The following is a 25,328-nucleotide window of genomic DNA, read 5'->3' on the forward strand; positions in this document are numbered from 1 at the left end:
ACTTGCCACATGTGTTCCACATACCAAGACGATGTGTCGCATGCAAGACCCGTGTCCCTACCTCTAAGGTCAAGGTCACACTTAGTGTTTATTTACAATGGAGTGCTGCATATAAGGACATAGAGCATGGATTGTCGTGTCCGGGCTATAACTTTCCCTTGTATGGACAGGTTTTAAAATAACTTGCCACATGTGTCCCACATACTAAGACGATGTGTTGCATGCAAGACCCGTGTCCCTTACTCTAAGGTCAAGGTCACACTTATTGTTTATTTACAATGGAGTGCTGCATATAAGGACATAGAGCATAGGTTGTCGTGTCAGGGCTGTAACTTTCCCTTGTATGGACATATTTCAAAATAACTTGCCACATGTATCCCACATACCAAGACGATGTGTCGCATGCAAGACCCGTGTCCCTTACTCTAAGGTCAAGGTCACACTTAGTGTTTATTCACAATAGAGTGCTGCATATAAGGACATAGAGTATAGGTTGTCGTGTCCGGGCTGTAACTTTCCCTTGTATGGACAGATTTTAAAATAACTTGCCACATGTGTCCCACATACCAAGACGATGTGTCGCATGCAAGACCCGTGTTCCTACCTCGAAGGTCAATGTCATACTTAGTTATTCACAATGGAGTGCTGCATATAAGGACATAGAGCATAGGTTGTCGTGTCCGGGCTGTAACTTTCCCTTGTATGGACATATTTTAAAATAAATTGCCACATGTGTTCGACATACCAAGACGATGTGTCGCATGCAAGACCCGTGTCCCTTACTCTAAGGTCAAGGTTACACTTAGTGTTTATTTACAATGAAGTGCTGCATATAAGGACATAGAGTATAGGTTGTCATGCCCGGGCTGTAATTTTCCCTTGTATGGACAGATTTTAAAATAACTTGCCACGTGTTCCACATACCAAGACGATGTGTCACGTGAAAGACCCATGTTCCTACCTCTACGGTCAAGGTCACACTTAGGTGTTTATTCACAATGGACTGCTGCATATAAGGATATGGAGTAAAGGTTGTCGCGTCCGGGCTGTAACTTTCTCTTGTATGGACATATTCTAAAATAACTTGCCACATGTGTTTGACATACCAAGATGACGTGTCGCGTGCAAGACCCGTGTCCCTCCCTCTAATGTCAAGGTCACACTTAGGTGTTTATTCACAATGATATGCTTGGTATATGGACATAGAGTATAGGTTGTCGTGTCCGGGCTGTAACTTTCTCTTGTATGGACATATTTTAAAATAACTTGCCACATGTGTTCGACATATCAAGAGGACGTGTCGCGTGCAAGACCCGTGTCCTTACCTCTAAGGTCACACTGTGTGTTATTCACAATGGAATGCTGCATATATAAGGACATAGCGTATAGGTTGTCGTGTCAGGGCTTTTACTTTCTCTTGTATGGACAGATTTTAAAATGATTGCCACATGTGTTCGACATACCAAGACGATGTGTCGCATGCAAGACCCGTGTCCTTACCTCTAAGGTCAAGGTCACACTTAGGTGTTTATGCTGCATATAAGCACATAAAGTATAGGTTGTCTTGTCCGGGCTGTTACTTTTTCTTGTATAGACAGATTTTAAAATAACTTGCCACATGTGTTCAACATACCAAGACGACGTGTCGCATGCAAGACCCATGTCCCTACCTCTAAGGTGAAAGATACACTTAATGTTTATTCACAATGGAATGCTGAGTATAAGGTCATAAGAGTGTAGGATGTCAAATATGGGTGGTATTTTTTATGTTCAGAGGCAATTTAAAATGACTTGCCATATGTATTTGACATGTAAAGGCAAGATGAACTTTTCATGTACTGACCTTGTTCATAGGGCAATGTCACATTCGGGGGCATTCGTCACATACTGTGACAGCTCTTGTTTTTAAAGCTACAAGAATGAAATTTTGACCATGAGTACAGTTTTGAAAGCAAATATTTTTTACCGTCAGATTACCTTTACTTGGCACATATTAAAATAGTTCATGCAACTAATCTGCTTACAGCACTTCCTGTCCTCAGATGTTGAACGTGCAGCGTTTTCGGCTAACCCAAACACAAAAAGTGAACTATATATTTGTTGCCTTTTACTCAAATGTACATGCTGTGGATTGAAAATGACCGCAAGAGCCTTGCCAGTAGAGCATAGGCCCTTTTGGGCCTCTTGTTCATTAACATTTTTACGTTGTTTTGTAGGTGTATCCGACGTCTATACGCGCATCTGGACTAGGTTCATCGTCCATGTTTGCTCGAGTTGGAGCCATGATCACTCCATTCCTTGCACAGGTAACCAAACGTTTTGTGCAGGTTTAGTTTTTACTGGACAATTTCCTTTGTGTTGAAACTGGTGTCTAATTTAGGAGTGATCAATTCTAATTCTACAGTGTTGTGTAGTCAACATATGGGATATAGTGTTAGATTTCGATATATAACTGTGACCGATGGTATTTGTGTTTGAAGGTTCTACTTGAGGAGTCTCTGACGGCGGCCGTCTGGGTTTACGCATCTATCTGCGCGTTCTGCGCGATCAACGCCGTCCTCCTTCCAATAGAGACAATGGGCAAGGCCCTTCCGGTATGTGAAGTCGACGTGTCTTAAATACTACTAATGTTGCAACATAAATAGATAATGTTTCATCATTCTTGTATACTTCACGCTGCACAGTTTGACCTCAAACGAAGCATATTATCATTGTGGTTTAATATGAGAAGTTGATTTTATATAAATTTATTTAAACATGGATTCCATTATACATACATAATTTGAACAACGGGATACTTAGTTATTAAAATCTGTAAAGTCCACGTAATGCTTCTTACACACAATGAATATACGAATGTTTACACTTTCCATTACAGCAAGTGGTTGCCTGAGTTGGAGAAATGTCTCAAGGATGCATAATTTTAAACCTGCACAGATCGACAGAACATCACTTATTGCAGTCCACACGATGACATTATTCGCGACGCGTAGATCATTTGCCAGTGTTTCTATTTCACTGAGCATGCGCCGCCGGAAACGCGCACGTTGTCAATGGCAACGCTGGTCCCCAGCTCGCTTCCTACTGCAGCTTCAAAAACGATCTGTAAACCATATGGATCGAGATCAAATTGCACCTTTTATTGATTCTCATTACATGTACCGGTTAAATTATTTATAATAAAGTTTTATTTTCGATATCAGTTTCTTTTTAAATGCTTTACAATGCATTAACTAACTGATAATGAATTAATCCATAAAGGTAAAAACACACAACACAAATATCGAATCACTTACTTGGAATTCCTGTGACGATTCAATCAGCAAGGATGCCTGCTTCCACTGAAGATCATTGCTTCCTTTCTCCATCATCAGTGGCCACAGGCGATCTTCCTCAGCCATAGAGATTGTCGCGTTTTCGGCCCCGCCTTCAATCCTCTGGTAGACGGTCATGCTAATGAGCTCACTTCCGTCAATGCGGTAGGAGAAGTGGGCACAGTGGAGGTGTCCGTCACTTCCGGGGAGAACGATGGTTGCCACTCGTCCACGATCCCCAGGGGCCTGCAGACGTGAGGACTCTGCTTGAAGAAAGTTGCCTGGAAATAGCGATTAAGGATTTTTAAGAAACTATTTGCAGCAAGGGCAAACACTCGTTGATACTCTTACTAGTAAGCTATCGGAACCATATAGAGGAATTAACGGATATTTAGAGCCATTGAAGGATACATTGTTTTCACAATCGTACATCCTAAATGTCAACTAGTTCTTATATACTTAAGAAGGACATCAAAGTGAGTACCATTCACGCCGGTCGCCGTATCGTTCCCGGTGAACATAGGCAGTTTGACCTTCCAGTCAAGGTCATTCTTCTTATCGTTCTCGAAGCCACACAAGGAATCCTCGAACGTGCAGGAGGTCTCCTCAACTTCATTGTCCGCACCTGAACAGTGCATTGGTTGACTTAAAACTGTAGTCAAGGCGCGAAGTGGTAAATTTCTTTCAAATATTTAGGAACAATATAACTCCATTTTGATAAATATTCTGGCAGCACTTACTTCTCTTGTATTTGTTGACACAGAACGGGAACTGGTTGTCCCAGAGCGCAAAACCAGGCTGGTCAACGCACGTGATGGGGGAGTGGCCGACCATGTGGTAGCCGGGGTTGCACGTGAACCACGCACGCTGCCCTACCATGTTTCCCTCCAGCGTCATCACCGCGTGCGCCGTGACTGGGGGCTTTACACACGCCTTCCCTTGAAAAAGAACAAAACCTTTGTATACCTGCTGGCAAATTATTCTTAATTAGTAAAAGGCTATGTTTGACATTGGCGTATGGTTCATCCACGTCTTATGTCGGCTCGAGTATATGGCAGCAGGCATTATATCTCATAGAGAGGAAGATATTATACAACCATGATGTAAAACGCTCATTGCTGAAACAAATACATGTGTACCTTCACAAACAATATTTAAAACCTATAACATGCTATTGAGTCACAATGGTAACAAGTCGTATCTATTTCTGCTACGGTTATTTAATGCTTATAGATCACAGATGGGGTGTTGTTTGCTTTGCACACAGATCCCATACCCACAGGAAAGAGTAATTTGTGTGCCTTTCTTATACTTTGGATCAACATGGCGACTGTTTTAGACCTTTTTACCCTACATCAGAAGATCGTGTTGTCTGCCATTCATTACTCAATCAATCATATGACGCGGAATGATATCCCCAACGGAGTTTAATATCCGATGATGGTAAATGATTTTCAGCGCAACTGATCGCTTAGTTGGATGTCCTTCGTCTATTGTTTACAATTGGTTTTTATTATTTTAAGGTTACAGTTTTAGTCTAAAATCAATAAAAACTTGTTCTGATCAAATGGTATTGTCACTTGGTTAAATCAAAGGAACATCTTACAACGGAGGAAATTGGTTGACCCGGAGTAATTTAAAATTGGTCAGAATGCTTTTGCCCATAACATCAAAGACAGGTTTGATAATGGGACAAGTTCGTTTAAAACTTTGGTGACAATGTAAAATAAATTAGTCAGTTTGGGTCCGAAACAAGGTCACTGGGTCAAACCAAAGACGAACCTTGTTAACACCTTTATGGCCACACATTTGGCGCAAGATCAATGACACTTGGTCAGCACATTTGTTATCAATGTTCAAAACTTGGTCATTTGTGGCAAGAAGTCAACAAGTCAAATCAAAGAAACCCTTGATGACAATCTCGATGCTGGAATTTGGTCAGAATGTTTGTCTCTATTAAATTATGATACATATAGATATTTTGAAATCTTAAGAAGACATTGTCGTTTCCGCATACTTTCTTTAACTACTTTTGATTATACAACAATGATATTTAGACATGTGTGCATTCTCTTAAACAAAGTCCAGACTTTCCTTCGATATTCCTGACGTGATCTTTTGACATATCTTCCTACTTTTTAAATAGTGATGACATTTGGACATTGTTCACAGTTTTGCAAATACAAATCATTATTATTCATTCAGTTGTAGGGCGATGTAGGGCCATCTTGGTCGTCTTGTGAAAGCCATCAATTAAAATGTAATGAAAGCCGCGCAACAGATCGATAATGTTCTTTAGATTTTAAATGAAGAAGAGTTCCGAGGGTAAATGGTGCGAGCATATCGAGGGTAAATAGAATTCCTGTCGGACTCTAAGGAATAAGACATACGGAAAGTCACGTTAAGCGTTCTATGGTTGAGCATTATTCGTCGTTCTTTGATATTATTCAATCATAAATGTTTAATACTAGTATTGTTATGCTTCGATGATTCTATATGTGGACAAATTATTATTCATATTAGGATAAGTTTTGTTTAACGTAGAATCAGTGTACCTAGATGTACCACATAATGTTAAGCTTCGTCTTAAATGTCTTTATAATACCTATCATTATCTCTCCCACGAAGTATTAGTTTGAGACCAATACTACAAACCTTCAATTAATTGCAAAATTGCTTTCCAGAAGAGCTTTGGAAGTGAACTGTTCATTTATTTTTCAGTTAAAAAGTTTTACTCTATTTTGCACTGAACTTCAATACTTATGTATGAGTTTGGCCCATAAGTTTCAAGTCACGTACTAGAGCGGCTATTGATGGTGTAGAAGATGGTGAATCCGCCGGCAGTCTGCGTCTCGTCCGACACGAACTTCATGTACACGCGATTACCCGAGGACTCGAACGTTCCCTGCGACGTGCGCCCACATAATGACGCTACCAGCGGCGATAGCGTGTTATGGCCGTCAAATAACTGAAACGAAAATACATGTAAGTTATGATACTAGATAACTATTCCAAGCTTGAGCCAATCAACAGTTCAATGGGTTTTATATGACGTAAAATGTTATAATAAAACTTGATTAATTTAGCAATTCCAACGTATTTTAGTATAAACCCCGTAAGGGCATAGTCGAATTATCGAGAAAAATTGACAGACTTGACAAATACATATACCATTAGAGCGTCATAGATGCAACCCTTGCTATACTCGATGTCTATGGAGAAGAAGTATAGCGAGATGGATGCTAGGCGGTCGCCGGTGGCGATCTGGTACTCGCACTCCATGAAGTTCTTGTAGTCCCGCACCCAGATCACTCCGCTTGAACCCGGTCCGCCCGCGTGCAGCTTCGTCCCACACTTAATCGGCGCTGGAAATTATAATACAGTTATTCAGACAAGAATTGGTAATTATGGTCTAAATGGAAACAATAAAATAAAACAGCATAAGTTATATGAATAAAGCTACATATGGTGGCATATTGCTGCCGTAAGATAGCCTGATAGCGTTCGTGAATTGTTTCGTGTTAAACATTTTATTTTCGCAATAACTATCTAGCTATCTAGTAAATATTCGCGAAACGTTTCGGTAAGATGCTGTACAACACTAGCAGGTTATGGTTTGCGAACTGAACTTAATAAGTAATATAATAAATGGTTAACTAGATAAGATTCGTGTAACCAGTTATCTATATATGCATTGCTGTGTTCTAGCACTAACTGGTTAACAAGTTATGATATGCGAATTCCACGTAAAAAGTTGCATACTAAATGGTTAACTAGATAAGATTCGTGCTGCTATGGAATGCATTTATTAGCAACTGGTGACACGAATCTTTTCTAGTTAACCAGTTGTTATGTTATGAAATTTGACACGCGTCATTTTTCCTTTTTTACAATTCAGTTCATAAGCAATAAAAATCGAATCTAAAACATATTATGAGTGACCCTAACCTGTAACTCCTTAAGTGCCTGTTATACCTTAAATTAGGTCATGTATATTGATCGTGTTTTAACAGTAACTTATAAACCTATATGCACTAAAATTATGACCATTGATTTAATATCTCAAGTGAAAGTTAATTAAATGAAACTTTATTGACAGAGGACGTTTTGACTATTTGTAAGAGGTAAATTAAGGCAGGGTTTTTTAGGCAACACCTTTCCTTTTTTTCATAATTGTATATAATTAGCTATCCACCTCGGTTCTCACCTAGATTTATCTACGATTATTTAACTTACAAGTTCACATTGACGTTGCAATCTTATAAACGTATTTTAAATAAAGTCCCATTTTGTAACCCCGTCGCATTTATATTTATAACATGTTTGACGATACATTATTTCGTTTTTCGGTATACCTACAGCCTAATTGCCTCAATTCAAATATATAAAAAACAAAAGGCCGCAAGGCCGGCATACCGTTTACTTGACGCCGCTCTGCCACCAACTTCACCTATTTGTTATACTAAAATAGACAAACATCATCTGAGCGCCATTTTATACGTACTGATGCAGGATCCCTGGTTACATATGGCCGTGTCCATCTCGCTGCCGACACAGGGCGCTCCGTTGCCGACGGGTGGTGGGTTGTCACAGCGGCGGTAACGATACTGACGTCCCATGCCACACGTTCGCGTGCAGCGGCCGAATCCTGACCACGCGGACCAGCCTCCGTCTATGTCTACAGAGGAAAGGTGCGGTTCAATAGGAAGATGGACTTTATATTTGGCCCGATAATCATAGTAAATGCAAGTTAAAAACAACAACAACTACTACTACTACAAAAGCCGCAAGTCAAAGAAAACCAGATTTCCAAACGTTGGAAAAATAACGACCTTGACATTGTCCATACAAACGCTAATTGCAACCCAAGATGTGTCTCCTGGTAAGCTTAGTACTCTAATTCCAATTTAACTTATCGTTTCTAATATGGTAGCTCCGGTTTGACGCCCTTCCGTCAAGCAACACCATCAATATCTTCAACAATGGTTAATATAAAACCATTTTGCATATCGCGATAAACGTCTGAGTATTGATCAGTGCCCAAAACTATCATTTTAACATGTTCTTAGCAGACGGAATCTCAGTCGATTCATAGTTAGCAATTACTCTACAGGAAGGATTGACTTAAATCTAACTCACCTGCTTGAAATGAGTACAGGCTAACGGCGCTTGGCCCCCCGACTCTCCCGTTATCACACTTGTTGGAGACACCCAGGAGCCCGAACAGCCCGTACATGGAGCCGCGATGGTAGGGCCCGGTCAGACACATGCCCCCGTCATAAAGGGCGAACACTGGATACCCGTGTGTTGCCGCATAATCCCCACACTTCCGGACAGAGTCCTCGCGATCTGCAGGCACACACAATAAACATGTTTTTGATAAAATAAATTAAATGTATGATTTTTTTAATACAGAAATTTGACGCCAATATACTTTTTTGAAGTTTAAGATCTAAGAAATAGTGTTACCTTTGTAATTATCGGAGAGTTCAAGACTGTTTCCCTCTACTGTCGGGACAGTGATGTTGTCCGTCTCAAAATGCCAGCAGCCAAGGTGCGAGGAAGCTGCAGCATACCAACTCAATGTCAGTGAGTTTTTCAACAATTAGCTTTATTTCAATAAAATACTTTCATACATTGGAAATGTATTTCCAATAACTTATAGATAGTATCCAACTCATTAGCATGTATCGGAGCATTCTTACCCTTACACGGCGGACCACAGTCCCTGTCTTGAACGTTCGGTCCAGGGCAGTATGTTATGTCGTAGTTCAAACACACTCTGTATCGAGACTGGCTGCATTTTAGATCACATGTGGACCAGTGGGACCAGTACGTCCAGCCCATCTGATGAACGGGTGCAAATGTCTGTGGTGGTGGTAGTGTTTGGGCCGGTTGAGTCTGGGCCGGTTGAGTTTGGGCTGGCTGAGTTTGGGGTGGTTGTGTTTGGGGCGGTTGTGTCGCGGGAGTTTGAGTTTGGGGCAGTTGAGTCGCGGGAGGTTGAGTTTGGGCCGGTTTTGTCTGTGGTGGCTGCGTTTGGGGAGGTTGTGTTTGAGCCGGCTGAGTTTGGGGCAGTTGTGTCTTGGCCGGTTGCGTTTGAGGAGGTTGGGTCTTGGGCGGTTGTGTTTGAGGAGGTTGGGTCTTGGGCGGTTGTGTTTGAGGAGGTTGGGTCTTGGGTGGTTGTGTTTGAGGAGGTTGAGTCTTGGGCGATTGTGTTTGAGGAGGTTGGGTCCTGGGCGGTTGTGTTTGAGGAGGTTTTGTTTGGGTTGGTTTTGTCTGGGGTGGTTTTGTCTGGGGTGGTGCTGTTGTCGTTGGTGACTGTGTAGGTGAAGGGATGCCTGAAAATGGGAAAACATATTTGTAAGTATTTGCGATATTGTAAATAATGTGAGAACAGTAAATTAACGTAAATGCTAAGATATAAAATTGTCATTAAGGTGCGTTTAATCTAGCAACAGCAGAATGAACAATAAACATTTACCGCATCCATACAGTTTCGTTATGCGAAGAACATCCGAGTCACTGAGACCATCGCGCTGCCCTATATCCGCCGAGGGAGGATTTGTAGGCATGATGGTAGGGTTTCCGTTTTTGCTAAAGGCGTATTTGGAGTAGTGCATGACGCTCCCATAATCATAGGATACCCCTAGTGTATCAGCTTGTGTCGTCGTCAGCTTCTCAAAGTTGTACTCTTTGCCTGCAAGTATAGAGACGACATGGGTTTTTTTCTTAGCATTTACTTTGTCAGCATACGGCACCAGACGTTCAACACATTTCTCAATAGCATTTGTGAGAGTAGATCAAAGGATGCCCTTTTAGTTGTTATTGGAATGAATATGTATCAAATCATTCGGCCACTCAACTCACCGTCCTCGACGTTTGACGTGATGACGTGGACCCAGCCATCTCTGTCCGGCCGGCTCTGTTCGTGCCAGAAGCCGAGCGCATGCATCATCTCGTGCACGGCTGAGCCCTTTTTCAAGCAGTACCCGGTCAAGGAGATCTCCTGCATCCCTCCAGTTCGACCGATGTTTGAGAAACACCTTTAGTAGGTTAAACACAAGTTTTAGTTTGGAATATTAACGTCCACTTTGCCTTGGTCATGGAATAATACAGTTCATATAATTATATACAGTTTATGTCAGAACGTATTCATCCATTTTTCATTGATCGCTATTAAAAGGTTAAACGTAAACGTAAATGTATATAATTGCTATGTTTATTGTTCCATTTTTATCCGAACAATTGCGTTGACATCATTAAGTAAGTATATGTTGAACAATTGTACAATACCCGCTGATTTGTTTGAAGTGAACATAGTCCTTCTCGCTGGTCCGGGGAACCCACTTGATGCAGGTTTTCTGGTGGTACTCGTCTATGGCGGATGTTATCTCCTTCCGGCCAGCAGAGTCTGCAAGATCGATATATACAGCTGGGAACTACTGATGAGAGAAACCATGCATTTGTATATGTCAACCCCTGAATAAAGTGGCAAAAATAAAGGAATGCGTAACTGAATAACAGCAACAGGTCAAAATCTATGGTTAGTTACAATGTATTAAACGCAAAATTATTCCAAAGACATTCGTTTTCTTCGTTTACTTGTCGGACCTATGGATCAAAACCTACCAAACACAGGGTCGATGATGTAGGGCACGACCCGGGTGTTCCACAGCTGGTTGTGGTTGGTGATGGCTGTCCGGACCTGGTGCTGCAATTGGAAACAGTCAAAGTTTTCATCAAGACCGTTCGTCAAGTAAAAGTAACTATTGGTTAAAACTATTTATGAAATAGAAAGGTACGATCACTCATACAAAACAATAGTTTTTCTCTTACTCTTGGGTCATGGTCTTTGATATCGCCCTCAAAGAGATTGAGTCCTGCCCCTGTAAGTATACAATATTTTCGCTATCAAGCATCCGCCCGTTCAAACATTGATTCATTAACTTCTTGATGCAAGTATCCACGCAAGATAAGAATGCTCAAAATGTTCAAAACGACAATAACGCAGCTTGTAAAAGGCGATTATTACGACATGTTATTTCTTCTCTGTGTCTTTCAGCTGTTTGGTTGGGGAAATGTTTATGTAAGTGTTGTACCTTTGTTGACACGGAAGATGTAGTCGAAGATGGTGGAGTCTGGCAGCGAGTCCAGGTATTGGGCTATGGACTGCAGCTTCGCCGCGTTCGCGTTCGCTGCAAATATACATCGGTATTTGTACATCAAAAGCATTGTTGATTCGGAAGAATTAAAACGCACATAGAGGCTTTATCATACACTACCGATGGAAATAATAAGTAACTTGCGCCAAGCCCTCCCCCCCCCCCCCCCAGGTAGGACAACCTAAATCAGCCGCAGTTTTCATTACTGAACGAAAAGTCCGGAATCATGTGACCGACGGTAACTTTTACATTCGCTACCTGACTTTCTTCAAATAGATGACCCAAATAATAATAATAATAATAATAATAATAATAATAATAATAATAATAATAATAATAAAGTACAATAATAAAAATAAATCAAAATAATATTGATAATAGTAATAATATTAATAATAATAATAATAATAATAATAATAATAATAATAATAATAATAATGATTATAATAATAATAAAAATTAACCAAAATAACGATGATAATAGTAATAATAAAAATGATGATGATAATAATAATAAACATCATATTAATGGTAATAATAATAATAATAATATTAATAATAATAATAATAATAATAATAATAATAATGATAATAAAGTACGATGATAAAAATAAATAATAATTATAATGGTAATAATAAAAAAGATGATGAAAAAAAAAAAAAAAAAAAAAAAAATAATAATAATAATAATAATAATAATGATAATAATAGTATTATAATAATAATAATAATAATAATAATAATAATAATAATAATTATAATAATAATAATAATGATAATAATGATTTAAACGAAGCAGTTTTGTAAAACAAAATCTAGATAATACATATCATTGAAGGAACAATTGAAGCAACCCTACTTACACGATGGTGCTGCATGCGTTATCACAGATACCTGTAAAGATGGATATATTATATTTTAAAACCGGTACCTATATTCACTTTAATACGATAAAATATACGAAAAGTGAAAAACCATTGAATATTGTAATGACATGAAAAATCGTAAATAGTTTGAACAGTGTTTTCAACGGTTAAACTGAAGATGTTTTTGAGATGTACTTGTTTAATTACAAATAATCATTGATTGAGAAATGTGATCGAGCGAACTTACCGTGAGTAATAAAATTGAAATTGAGAAAACAGATGCCTGAAATATCAACATTTTGTCTGAGTATTATGTAAGAGCACAAGAAAATTGCTAGTCAAAGTAAAGGTGTATGCGGATTTCCAGAATTCCGTATTTATAATCACGAGTGAACACTAGAAAAAAAACGTTTATATATCCATGATGTTTTTTCTCCGCGTGCCAATCTGTTTCTCGTACGTCATGGGTGTAATTTACGAAAATCTACTGGCATGAAATTCATTGACGAAGGCGATTTTGTTCATGAACATGACCTCCTCCAAATACCTCTAAGGAGTTCATCTGACATGGGACCAACGATAAATTACAATATTATCTTCCTCAAACATTGCCTTTCTATTAATAAGCTATTTATTTTTAATGCTGAGTTTATTTATGAACTTATCTGGAGATTTGGGATCAAAAGGACACGCATTAAAAAATTTACACCTCCATTTTGTCTTCATGTTGACAAAACATTCAGATATCCGCCACAGCCCAACTAATCTTGAACACGCCAAGCCTGCGACCATACTATGGCGATGACGTAACGCTTAGAACGATAGACACAATGATACAGCGAAATGATAACTTTTCAAAAGTGCGAACAAATAAATGTTGATACGAATGAAAAGACGTTCAATGATTAGAAGAGGTACGTACTTTTGATTTGAATGAACGGCGTCATGAAATAACAAGAACAAAGTTCACATTCAAAACGTGCAAACATTTTGTTCATACTAATTTGATTTAGCATGATTTGGAAGACAGATGAAAGCTGATATGATTCACCCTCGACTCCGTTTCCTGGGTAGAAACAAGTACTACAGTTCGGTCTGAGAGGCCGTGAGTATTTCCTGGTGAAGATCAAAGACACGACCTCTTGGATGAGAGTCTGACCCCTATACACCTGACCACTCTCACCCTGAGTCCCACGCCCATTCCACTCGAACCACTCCCACCCTGGTTGGGCTTGAACCAACAACCTCATGGGTGAGAGTCCCACGCCTATTCCACTCGCACCACTCCCTCCCTGCTGGTGCTTAAACCAACAACCTCATGGGCGATAGTCCCACGTCTATTCCACTCGCACCACTCCGTTCCTGCTGGTGCTTGAACCAACAACCTCATGGGCGAGAGTCCCACGCCTATTCCACTCGCACCACTCCCTCCCTGCTGGTGCTTAAACCAACAACCTCATGGACGAGAGTCCCACGCCTATTCCGCTCGCACCACTCCCTCCCTGTTGGGGCTTAAACCAAAAGCCTCATGGGTGAGAGTCCCACGCCTATTCCACTCGCACCACTCCCTTCCTGGTGGGGCTTGAACCAACAACCTCATGGGTGAGAGTCCCACGCCTATTCCAATCGCATCACTCCCTCCCTGCTGGGGCCTGAACCAACAACCTCATGGACGAGAGTCCCACGCCTATTCCACTCGCACCACTCCCTCTCTGCTGGTGCTTGAACCAACAACCTCATGGGAGAGAGTCCCACGCCTATTCCACTCGAACCACTCCCTCTCTGCTGGTGCTTGAACCAACAACCTCATGGGCGAGAGTCCTACAGCTATTCCACTCGCACCACTCCCTCCCTGCTGGTGCTTGAACCAACAACCTCATGGTCCCACGCCTATTCCACTCGCACCACTCCCTCTCTGCTGGTGCTTGAACCAACAACCTCATGGTCCCACGCCTATTCCACTCGCACCACTCCCTCTCTGCTGGTGCTTGAACCAACAACCTCATGGTCCCACGCCTATTCCACTCGCACCACTCCCTCCCTGCTGGTGCTTGAACCAACAACCTCATGGACGAGAGTCCCAAACTTATTCCACTCGCACCACTCCCTCAAGCACCAGCAGAGAGTGCTGGTGCTTGAACCAACAACCCCCTGGGTGAGAGTCCCAAATGTATTCCACTCGACCACACAAGTTATAGTAATGGCTATAATTCAATAATATGATATTCATGTAAACAAATCGATAGGAGAAAGTCTTATAACCTCTGCTTTCGTTTTTTTTATCCATTCCAATATATCATGTTTATAATTGTATAACATGTAAAGCTGCATTCTGGTGTTTGACATACATGCTGAAAATTATAAACAAACTAAATTATATCAATCAATTCTTTCTCTATAGTTACAATAAAATCGAGTGAGTAATGGCTGACTCTTTTCCCTGTTTTTTGACATCATCAGGAAGTGAGTAAGGGCAAAAATGTCGCCATGGATTGTTGTTTGCTTCCTGTGGTTACCTGGCCTTCAACGCCGCACCTCCTCCTCTGGTGATCTCAAATGACGCATCGTTGACATTCAAATATTTACACTTTCAACTTCCATTCCTTCAATGGTCCTTTCGGCAATTGCGAATATTTTCGGATGAACGCAACATCTTCGGATATGTTCGGATCGCGAATATAAATTGAGTTTCAAGTTTATTATCGTCTTTGGTATAAAATATGCATGAGATGATGACATAGCAACACGTTTAAAACAGATTAAACAAAACAGTAAAACAGATATCAGTACATTTTATAGGACACACTGAAAATGATGTGTATAACACTTAAGTTGAGATCAAATTGAAAATTATACTCAAACAAAATACAATAATATCAGGCTATGTGAGAAGTAACAGATTATATCTTATCGTTATAATAAAACTACAGAAGTTGGCCTAATGCCTATTAATGAATATGGAGAATGAGTTAACAAAACAATGAAATTAATGGAATTTAGAAATAATTATCTTACAAATAAAGGAGGTTTTATTAGATATTTTTGTCTTACATTGCATAAGTAATTCAAGTTGTAACACATTTGGATGGTTATAAGAATGCTGCGGTTCAAACTAGTTCTTATATCATGAACATTAGTACATTCTTTCAGATAGTGGTATTCACGACCAATGACATTTTTATCACAAAGAGAACAAGTTCTAATGTTTCGTACGATATTTAAATGTTTCCCATTTTCTATGGGTAAAAGATGATTTGTAGTTCTATACTTACATCGTAATTTACACAGGTGCCCGCCACATAGCTTGGACACTAAAATATGTCCCTTCAGTTCTTTAACAGTATTCAAAATGTAATGGTAATATAACGTCCTTTGAAAGGAGAAGAAGCTCTGTTCATAACTAACAACAATAGAAGACAAGACCTTATTGACATTGAACAAATGGAATACATTTTTATATAAAATATATATTATATACTTAAGGACAACATTTTTGCATGGAATTTAGTACTAATCTTCGTTGAACCAAGCATAAATTATAATTATATTTTATTTTGCAAGAATGTATGAAGAACCAGACCATTCATAAGCATGGCACATACGCTCCGGTTTATTTATTATGAGCAAGTTATCAAGGATCCTCTTGTGGATACAAATGTAGTCACTTCAATAGATTTCTGTGTAGACATGTTGCTCAAACAAAAGACAATTTTACTGTTCTTTAGTGGAAGAAAGAGCTATACATGTAACAAGGACCTTGAACACAATCACAAACGATATGTCATGTATATAGCGGTAAGGCAAGTTGGCAACATTTTGATGCATCCATGTTCATAGCATTGACCATTGCTCCATGCCCGTAGTAGTACTTTCAGCATTTACACAAACACACTGTTAATTGTAAAAAAAATTTTTTAACTATGACCCTTAAATTTCTTTACCTTTTGGACATGGTAAAAAATCAATAAAAGCATTATGTCCCAAAACTCTAATCCAGATAAGTAAACGGTGTGTTTTCCATTATTCAAAGGAAATTGTATCAATCTAATTGACATGCTTTTTGTAACTATTACTTATACCGAATTCAAACAAAACGTGCATAATATATCAACTGTACCCTTTTCAATAAACAATGCCGAGCTACATGCATCCTAACATTGTAGATCTCCCACAATGTTGAAACGACTCATTCCACATTGTGACATAAACTTCAAGGTGAGTGTCATTTTTTTTTAAATAATGTCTTCTCCTTTATACAATCTCGTTCGTATGTTATCTATTAAAAAGGCTTTACAAACATGTAAACACTTTGAGACACATACATGAGTTGTTTACGAGTATTTTTAGAAAGATGTGAAGAATCCCCCGTCAAAAAGTTTACAGAACTTCTCCAGGGTTCTCTCGTGCAGGTGTTCCGTCTTGCTGAGATGGTCCTCCTTCATGCGATCCAGCCACTCCTTCTTGTAGTCGGGCTGCTCGATCTTCATCTTTTTGAACGCCTCCCGCAAGAGTCTGTACGACCTTGATGTATTCTCCTTCTCATCTCCTCCATTGACACTCCCGTTAAGGGAGGATGACGAGGCGACGCTGGAGACAGACCCGCGTCTGGAACCAAGTGCCGCTTGGGATGCGCTTTTTGCTCGTAGTGCTGGTGCGGACATGCGTCTTAAGTCCGCTGTTGACGGACGCTTGTATTTTAAGTTCGGCTGAGAGGTGCGTCTTTGTTGCATACCACTGGCAGACGATTGCGGTCTTGAGATAGACAACCTCTTCTTGATAGTTGATAAATCTGGTGGAATAAATGCTGTTATAACTTTTGGTGGAGCAGACTGTCTCCTACTTGCAATATCAATGTTAACGGGGTTTTCCACCTCGGATATGAAATTGGAATACGACATTCGTCGTCGGAGTGCAGATTTCGTATGCCTTTTCTTCCACATAGAAGACCATTGAGTCAATTCACTGGGCGATTTTTCTTCTTTCTGTCCACCAGACGTGTGTCCGTTTATGTACCTGTCTGCACTTATGTCTGTCTGACTGTCTGTATCTCTTTCCTTGAAAACGTCACTGTCGTCATCATCAGTTCCACTTTCGTCGGAGTTACACAAAAACTTTACACCAACAGCGGATTTTGTTCGGTAGTAATGTCTTGGCACCAGTTCAATTACCTTACCAATGTCCGTATTTTGATATGAGTTCTGTATACGACCGTTTGCAGACTTCACGCGTCGTAGTTGCTGGTACTTTTCTTCATTGAAATTTTGCGTCTTCGAATCAAGTTCATTTTTAAATTTGGTCATCACCTTCCTTTCATAGTTGTACCTGTCGATGACAAGGCGTTTGTGTTTCTCCATGTCTTGTACGTAAAGCAGGCGCCTCCTCTCCTCCATCTCGTTCGCATATCGGACGGTGCTCGAGTATTCCTTGCTGATGCGCTGACCGCTTGAGCCGGCCGCCAGAAGAGAGCGCTGCCGGGACCGCCGCTCATAGTCCAGTCGCCTCACAAGTTCGCCCATACCACTGTGAAACAACGATCAGAGGAGTATGTGAACTATAAGTTAAATACGAAAGAAAATATACGTATACATATAAACTGATATGACAACAACGTATAAGATGATTTGACCCATTTAGGCAAGAACAATTTTAGACAACACTTCTTTACTTTGTCATTTTAATGTACGGTATATGTGCACAAATAAGACTCCTGGAAAAAAATGACGAATAGTATATTTCCAATCTGCTAAAAAAATAATGGTTCAGTATGCTTCTATTGTATTTACCTAGCATTATTCGGTAATATATATTTTTTTTTTGTAATTTGAGCTAAAATGATTGCGTATTTATCTGATACCAAGTAAAACAGATACACAAGAACTTACTAAAACGTGTTTTCACATTATGTTACATCCTCTTAATGGTCCCAGCAAACACTAAACAGAACAGAACAGAACAGAACAGATTTTTTCATCATATTAAATGTGTCGAATAAAAAAGAGCATTCTGACATTGAAAACTGTGAACACATTAACCAAGACGGCCTTTTGTTTTCGTCACTCGATGCCTCCACAGAGTGGTGAAAGACAAAAGAAACTTACCATTTGACGAAAGGAATTGTTTGCCATTGTTATTTGATATACTTTAAACCTAAACATAGACTAGGGCAGCCAGATATCAGTTACTGGTCTTATTTTACTATAAGGGAAAGCTTTGTATGCAATGTTACTGTCCGTCTGAAGATGTTTATAATTTTATAAACTCCCAGTACATTAACACTTAGAAGCAAATATTTGCGTTAATATAACAATACAGAAGAACAAAAATAAATGAAATAATTCTATTGTAAGATAAATGGTTTTATATTTTGAAAACAAAATGAAAAGCTTAATTGATGTTAAAGAGCTCAATCTATGTTAAACAAACTGAGATGATATCGAAGATATTAATTGAATTTCTGTGTAAAAAACGAAATATGTTTCAGCCCTTAAACACAGAAAGCAGTTTTTTTCACGCGTGGCGCAATTTATATAAAAAATGATCACGAGTGGAATATATTCTGATATTATACCGAAATTCAACAAGATTTCTTTTTCATATACTAAAATTAAGAAAAAAAAGTCGTAAAGTTAAAAGGTTTTTTTTATCCCGGCAGTGTGGTCGCTACTCTACTTTATGCAGCGATACGGGAACCAAACTTTTAAAGAGCAGTGGAAATATCAAAACCGATATTGATATTTTCACTGCAGTGAACATAAAAACACTGAAAATAATAAAAGAAAAAAATAATGTATGAATTACAGTATCAGCTTATTCTATGTCAGGAATTGAATTATTAATAACCGTAGTTCACTTTATTAACATAAACAACGAAAGAAAATAAAAACAATGAGCTGAGCGGCAAAGTTAGCTGAACATACGGCATTTATTATTGAACATTTAAAATGAACGTCATGCCAGGATTGGTCATTGGTCCTTCAAAAACAGTTGTCGTGTTGGCACGAAATTGGACATTCAAAAATGTATGTCTTGCTAGCAGGACATTGGACATTGGACTTACCAAAGAATTAATGCTGTGCTGGCACGACATTGGTCATTCAAAGGTGAATGTCGTGTTGGCATGAAATAGGACATCCCAAACTGTCTAACTGACTTTCAATTTTCGAATGTCTTATGTCGTGCCAGCACGAAATTCATTTAAGAAAGTACTATGTCCAATTGCGTGCAAGCACGACATTATATTCGTATATCAAGAACCTAAAAGTGTGTGTGTGTGTGTGTTTCAACACCAGCAACTGAACTAGAAAGAAGATAAAACAAAAAAATGGATATTGAAATAATTCTCAAGCGTTCACGTAATAAGATGTCTGTAAATGTTTAGTAATGAATATTCTCGAACTTGTTTGCATGAGTCAATAATCGCCAGATCATTTATACTGAATACGGCGAAGGCTATTAAATTCTTTAAAGGGTAAATGAATAAATCCCAGGGCTATGTTGTCTGAACCCGTCAGGACAGATGATTGAATATTTTTGTTTCATAATGCTATTCGACTATGGAGAAACTAGAGGATTTGATGCCGACATCAATAATGTATGACACTAGGACGTAGATTAACTAGGGAGTGCCTGAATTATGCAGGATTGGATGACTCTAAGGAGGGAAAATGAAAACAAATGACGTATTTAATCTGATCGTTTCACCAAGCTTCACCAAGTCAACATACTAATGGATTAACAATTTGAAATTGTTCAAGAAATCAAAAATGGGTATGTCGTATGAAATAATTGTTTTCAGTTTTGTTTGCATACTCTTCAATAATGCAACAAGTAATTTTACAGAAACAGATCTACACAAACATCTTTTCGAAAAATACAATGCGAACGTGATGCCGCGTGATGACGTTCGACAACCCATAACGATTGGAATAGAAATGTTCTTGATGTCAGTTGATGAGATCAACGAAAAACACGGAACAATAACTGTCACGGCGTTTCTGGAACTAAATTGGAAGGACAGGTTTCTACAATGGCCACCGGAAAAGTATTCCAACGTGACTGGAATTAACGTGAAAGTAGGTGACATCTGGAGGCCAGACATTACGCTGGATAACACGTATGACAAACCGTCAGATTTCATGGACAAGGAGGGCAACGCTATCATTGACAATGACGGTAACGTCGTTATGTGGCCGTACAGCACGTACACGGTAGCCTGTCGAATTTCCATCGCAAAATTTCCGTTCGATAGACAGAACTGTACATTCGACTTTCTGTCATGGACAAACCCTAGCTCGACGTTGTTACTTGTGAACAAGACAAAAACTATCGGTCTTGCGTTTTATCGTCCAAACGGAGAATGGACGTTACTGGACGGAACTGTTCGCCACTGGACAAAGCCTTACGGTGAAGATCACTGGGACCACGTTGAGTGAATGTCATTGTGCCGATACTGCGCATAGCCTTTCTAAATTGCTTCAGTTTCATATTACCAGTGAGCGGAGGGGAGAGGGTTACCTATTCAATTTCGTTGTTTTTGACACTGGCTGTTTTCATGACGATTGTAAATGGCTCCCTACCCGAATCGTCCGATGAAATATCGATGTTTGGAGTATACCTTGGTTTGCAACTGATCGGGAGCGGGTTAACAATCGTTATCACTATAGTGGCACTGCATGTTTTCTACAAAAGTGCTGAAAACCCGGTCGGCAAACTTCCTCGGTATTTCACGAGATTGTTGTGCGTCAAATTTTCTTATACCGAAGTTAAATCTTTACAGTTCTTTCCAAAAATAAAAACAATTTCACACAATGAAACAAACGGAGATCACCACGATCAACGACCAATAAACAAACAAGATAATGAAGAGGAACTATGTACATGGCAAATGGTTTCCGGTGCGATTGATCGGTTGTCATTCTTTGTCGCTATTAGCTGGCACGCAATTCTGCTCGTTATTTTAGTTGTCAAAGTAATGTTATAACTCGATAACCATGCTACGAAAAATTCACGAACCACTTTAAATGTCGAAAAAAATATATAATAGTATTCATTATTAGCAATGTTTTTTTATAAATCATCTTACAGAAAATATAAACTCTGACCTGCCTGGTATTATTTCAAGATATCAAACGGTTCCTTCTGGGAATTATTCTCAAAACTACAAGAAAGTATAGTGCTTGAAAATGTTGATGTCGAATAAATACACACTAGATTTCTACGAAGCATGTTACGTGTAAAGGAATACTCATCTAATAGCCCTTTACGGGGAACTGGGCAGAGCCCCATTATCTGTATATTGAAAATATAACATGATAAAATACTAAAAAAAGTTTTATCTTTAAAAAAGAATATTCAATAGTTAAAAAGTGTGCAATACACTTAAAAACGATGACATCAACAATAAAACGTATAAAAATAGAAATTGGGTCTCACAAGTAAAACTCATCCTAAATGAACATGGTTTCAGTTACGTATGGCTGGAGGAAGAAATTGATAACTATCGTATTGAGTTGATCCGCAATTTTATTTTTTTTTATAATCATTACCAAAAATGGTACTCTGAAGTTAACAACACCTCAAAATTAACCAGTTACACTGTATACAAATAACAAACATACATTTGAAAAAGAAATTCACCTTGACACTATAACTGAAGAAAAGAAAAACATTTAAAATATTTTAATATGCAAAAAAACATCATCACACCAATTGGAAATCGAAACTGGGAGATATACAAACACCCCCTCAACTGAAGAGTATGTAAATCCTGCAACATGAACTTAATCGAATCGAAATACCATTTTCTTCAAGTGTGCCCAAAATACAAAGAACTAAGGAATAAATTGTTTAAATAATATTTTTGGCATTAGCCAACAATAAACAAATTTATGAGCTCAGAATCAAAGAAAACTATTTATAATTTTTAAAAATAAAATAGAATAATTATCATAAAAATTCAATCAAATAATTAAACATAGAAACCACTTTTATATAACATCGTTAACATTGTATGCTCTTGAAAATGTCTTTATACTGTTATTTGCCGATTAATATTTGAATAGCTTTATTTATACTTGTTCTTGAATTTATTCTCTTCTCATACAACATAAATGTCAATTATGTTTTATATTGCCGCCGTGAATGCGCATGTAGCCTTTGGCTACGAACATGTTAATGTTTAAGCCTAAAGTTCTGTTATGTTCTGTTCTTTCCATTTGATTGTATCATTTCTTTTGTGCTTTACACATTGTATTGTTTTATGCAATACACTATGAAAATGAAAAACAGTTTTTATTGTCAAATTTAACAATTTCTAATAAAGTACTAATGGAAGTTATTGGAGTTCAATTGAACACACACACACACACACACACACACACAACACACACACACCCGAGTATGAAGTTGGAATCCAAATGAATGAAAGGATTATGTACAACGGGTATCAATTAATGAATCAATTTTATATGAATATGACTAAAGCATGCGTTAATGCACCAATTGTAACCACGGGCCCCCAGATCCGGGGAAAAGTGGGATAGCCAGGGAAATAGGCCGTGTTTTAACCTTTCAGGTGGCTCCGCGGTGTCGGGTGAATACGGTGGTTTTGTCTTCGCGCCAAAAATATCGGAGTAATGGCCTTACCTAGGGTCCCTGGGGTGCGGGGGCATTTAGCGGGGATTTTACCAGCAGTTCGTTCCCGCAGGACGTGGATTTCACCCGGGTTTGGTTGGACCGAAAGTCAAAGTCCCCGCCATTCCCCGGACCTGTGGGGCCATGGTTACAATTGACTGGTGCATAACCCCAGATGAAATCACCAATGTCAATGGTTTCAAAGACAAAAACAAGCCGTACCGGTACTATAACTGGACACGTGACTTTCGTATTCGTGATACGGTTCATATATGTATGATAGTTTGTTCAAATACATTTATTAAAAAAAGTAAACAAAATCACATTTATTGGTTTATGTTCTGACTTGCAATTTGAATGCATCACAAGAGGATAACTAATGAAATAATTGCATCAGTTACTTATTGTGAAATGACTTGTTAAGTTCTGAGAATTATTGATTTCATACATGGTAATATAACTAGCGCACACTGTTTAAAGAATGTTGAAGAAAATTACTGGTTACTGCATTGTAACACTTGATATTTCTCAAAATGCACAAGACAAGAATGCCTTCTTAATTTGTTCTCAATGTCAACAATTCCATTGCTTAAAAATCGTGCGGAAGTTTTACGTTCTTATTTCTTTACTTAAATTATATTTATTCATATAAACGTTTTATATCGTTGGTTTGTGTGCAATTAATTGAATTTATGTTATTCATATCTATAATTATATAAGTACTTTCTATGGTGGCATATAACTACCGTAAGATATAACCTGATAGCGTTCGCGAAATGTTTCGTGTTTACCACTTACTTTCGCGATAATTATCTAGCTATTTAGTTGATATTCGCGATAATGTACATCACGACTCAAATTATTTATCAATTGCATATAAATATGATTTTTCTTTAACCCAGAGGAAATCACCAGTGTCAATGGCTTCAAAAACAAAAACACCCTTATTATGCCCTTATAGTAGTATGGATACACGTGTAGAACATTGGACCTACATTTCGCTTTCATGGTAGTTTGGTCAAATTAAATCATCAAGAAATGCTTAAAAATCACATTCCCGAGAATGGATAGTTATTGACTTGTAATGCAAATTCTCCACATTGGAATAACAAATAAAATACTTGCATTTAATAATGACATTTTGATAGATCACTTAATTGAGTAAGCAAATCTCGTTCTAAGTAATTCTATATCATTGATTTTATACATTGTGATATAACTAGCTCACAATATTTTAATATAGGTCATTTGTATCTTGATTTTGTTATATTGAAGAAAAATACTGATTACTACAATGTAACACCTGCTACTTTATTTGCAAAATAAGAATCAATTAAAGAACATTCCATTGCGTAGATTAGTGTGCAAAAGTTATACGTTTTTATACTTTCTTAACAAATTAATAATGTTCATTTCCTATTAATGTGACATCGTTGACTGAATGTAAGTAGTTCATATTTATAATTATATAAGTATTACATGTACGTGAAGTTAGCGGCCTAGCGGCCTAGCGGCCTAGCGGCGTGAAGTTAGCGGCCTAGCGGCCTAGCGGCCTAGCGGCGTGAAGTTAGCGGCCTGGCGGCCTAGCGGCCTAGCGGCGTGAAGTTGGCGGCCTAGCGGCCTGGCGGCCTAATTATTTTTTCTATTTCCAAGCAATTGTTAATGCATTTTTTTAAAACAATGATAAATCAAGGTTTTTTATTCATATAGTTACATAGCGGCCTTAAATTGTTATATATTCAGAATATTTTTCTTTACCTTTTATTCTAAAACAATTTTAAATTAACTGTTTTATGCACAAATTATCACTCTGAAGCGTTTTTCAAACTTTTTTCAAAAAAGTCGATCAAGCACTTCAGCGACCTAGCGGTATAGAAGCCTGAAATTAGCGGCCTAGCGGCCTAAATTGAATCCTATTTCAAAGCATGTATACATGCATTTTCTTCTAAAACAACAACATTTTAACTGTTTTTATGCACAAATTAACACATTAAAGCGATTATCAACAGTTTTTTTCCAAAAACGTCGATAAAGCAGTCAGCTATTTCAAAGCATTAAACATGACTGTTCTTCTTAATCAATGATATATTAACTGTTTATATGCACAAATTATCACTCTGAAGCGTTTTTCAACTTTTTTTCAAAAAAGTCGATCGTGCACTTCAGCGGCCTAGCGGCGTGAAGTTAGCGGCCTGGCGGCCTAGCGGCCTAGCGGCCTAAAATGGTATCCTATTTCAAAGCATGTATACATGCATTTTCTTCTAAAACAATGACATATTAACTGTTTTTATGCACAAATTAACACTTTGAAGCTATTAGCGATTATCAATATTTATTTTTTTTAAAGCGTCGAT

General features: G+C 38.4%; 4 protein-coding genes across 8 annotated transcripts in view; 2 read left to right on the plus strand and 2 right to left on the minus strand.

Annotated features, from left to right (window-relative positions):
- LOC128232810 (putative transporter SVOPL) overlaps positions 1-3,197 on the plus strand; it is a 25,485-nt gene extending 22,288 nt beyond the window's left edge. For all 5 annotated transcript variants that reach the window (XM_052946552.1, XM_052946556.1, XM_052946554.1 and 2 more), the window contains 3 exons: positions 2,217-2,306; positions 2,481-2,594; positions 2,879-3,197. In XM_052946552.1, coding sequence (XP_052802512.1) covers positions 2,217-2,306; positions 2,481-2,594; positions 2,879-2,893 — 219 coding nt within the window. In that variant the 3' untranslated portion in view covers positions 2,894-3,197. The remainder of the gene's footprint in view (positions 1-2,216; positions 2,307-2,480; positions 2,595-2,878) is intronic.
- On the minus strand, positions 3,011-12,707 carry LOC128232809 (uncharacterized). Its single transcript, XM_052946551.1, has 18 exons — positions 12,590-12,707; positions 12,340-12,370; positions 11,414-11,509; positions 11,151-11,200; positions 10,944-11,025; positions 10,608-10,725; positions 10,182-10,357; positions 9,796-10,011; positions 9,020-9,652; positions 8,784-8,879; positions 8,454-8,663; positions 7,819-7,992; positions 6,486-6,679; positions 6,114-6,282; positions 4,046-4,252; positions 3,799-3,924; positions 3,297-3,595; positions 3,011-3,103 (listed from the first exon to the last, which is right to left on the minus strand). Exons 1-18 carry the CDS (start codon positions 12,638-12,640, stop codon positions 3,011-3,013), a joined length of 3,021 nt encoding a protein of 1,006 aa, XP_052802511.1. The 5' UTR covers positions 12,641-12,707.
- A 2,371-nt stretch (positions 12,708-15,078) lies between these two features.
- LOC128232375 (uncharacterized) lies at positions 15,079-18,389 on the minus strand. The gene is made up of 2 exons (XM_052945890.1): positions 18,225-18,389; positions 15,079-17,862 (listed from the first exon to the last, which is right to left on the minus strand). Exon 2 carries the CDS (start codon positions 17,856-17,858, stop codon positions 16,686-16,688), a length of 1,173 nt encoding a protein of 390 aa, XP_052801850.1. The 5' UTR covers positions 17,859-17,862; positions 18,225-18,389; the 3' UTR covers positions 15,079-16,685.
- A 1,716-nt stretch (positions 18,390-20,105) lies between these two features.
- Positions 20,106-21,322, plus strand: LOC128231035 (acetylcholine receptor subunit alpha-type acr-16-like). The gene is given in 2 exon segments (XM_052943457.1): positions 20,106-20,766; positions 20,769-21,322. Coding segments are annotated over 2 exon segments (1,215 nt in total).
- Positions 21,323-25,328: the final 4,006 nt, after the last annotated feature.

Source organism: Mya arenaria, chromosome 4, assembly GCF_026914265.1.
Source record: "Mya arenaria isolate MELC-2E11 chromosome 4, ASM2691426v1".
Lineage (NCBI taxonomy): Eukaryota > Metazoa > Mollusca > Bivalvia > Myida > Myidae > Mya > Mya arenaria.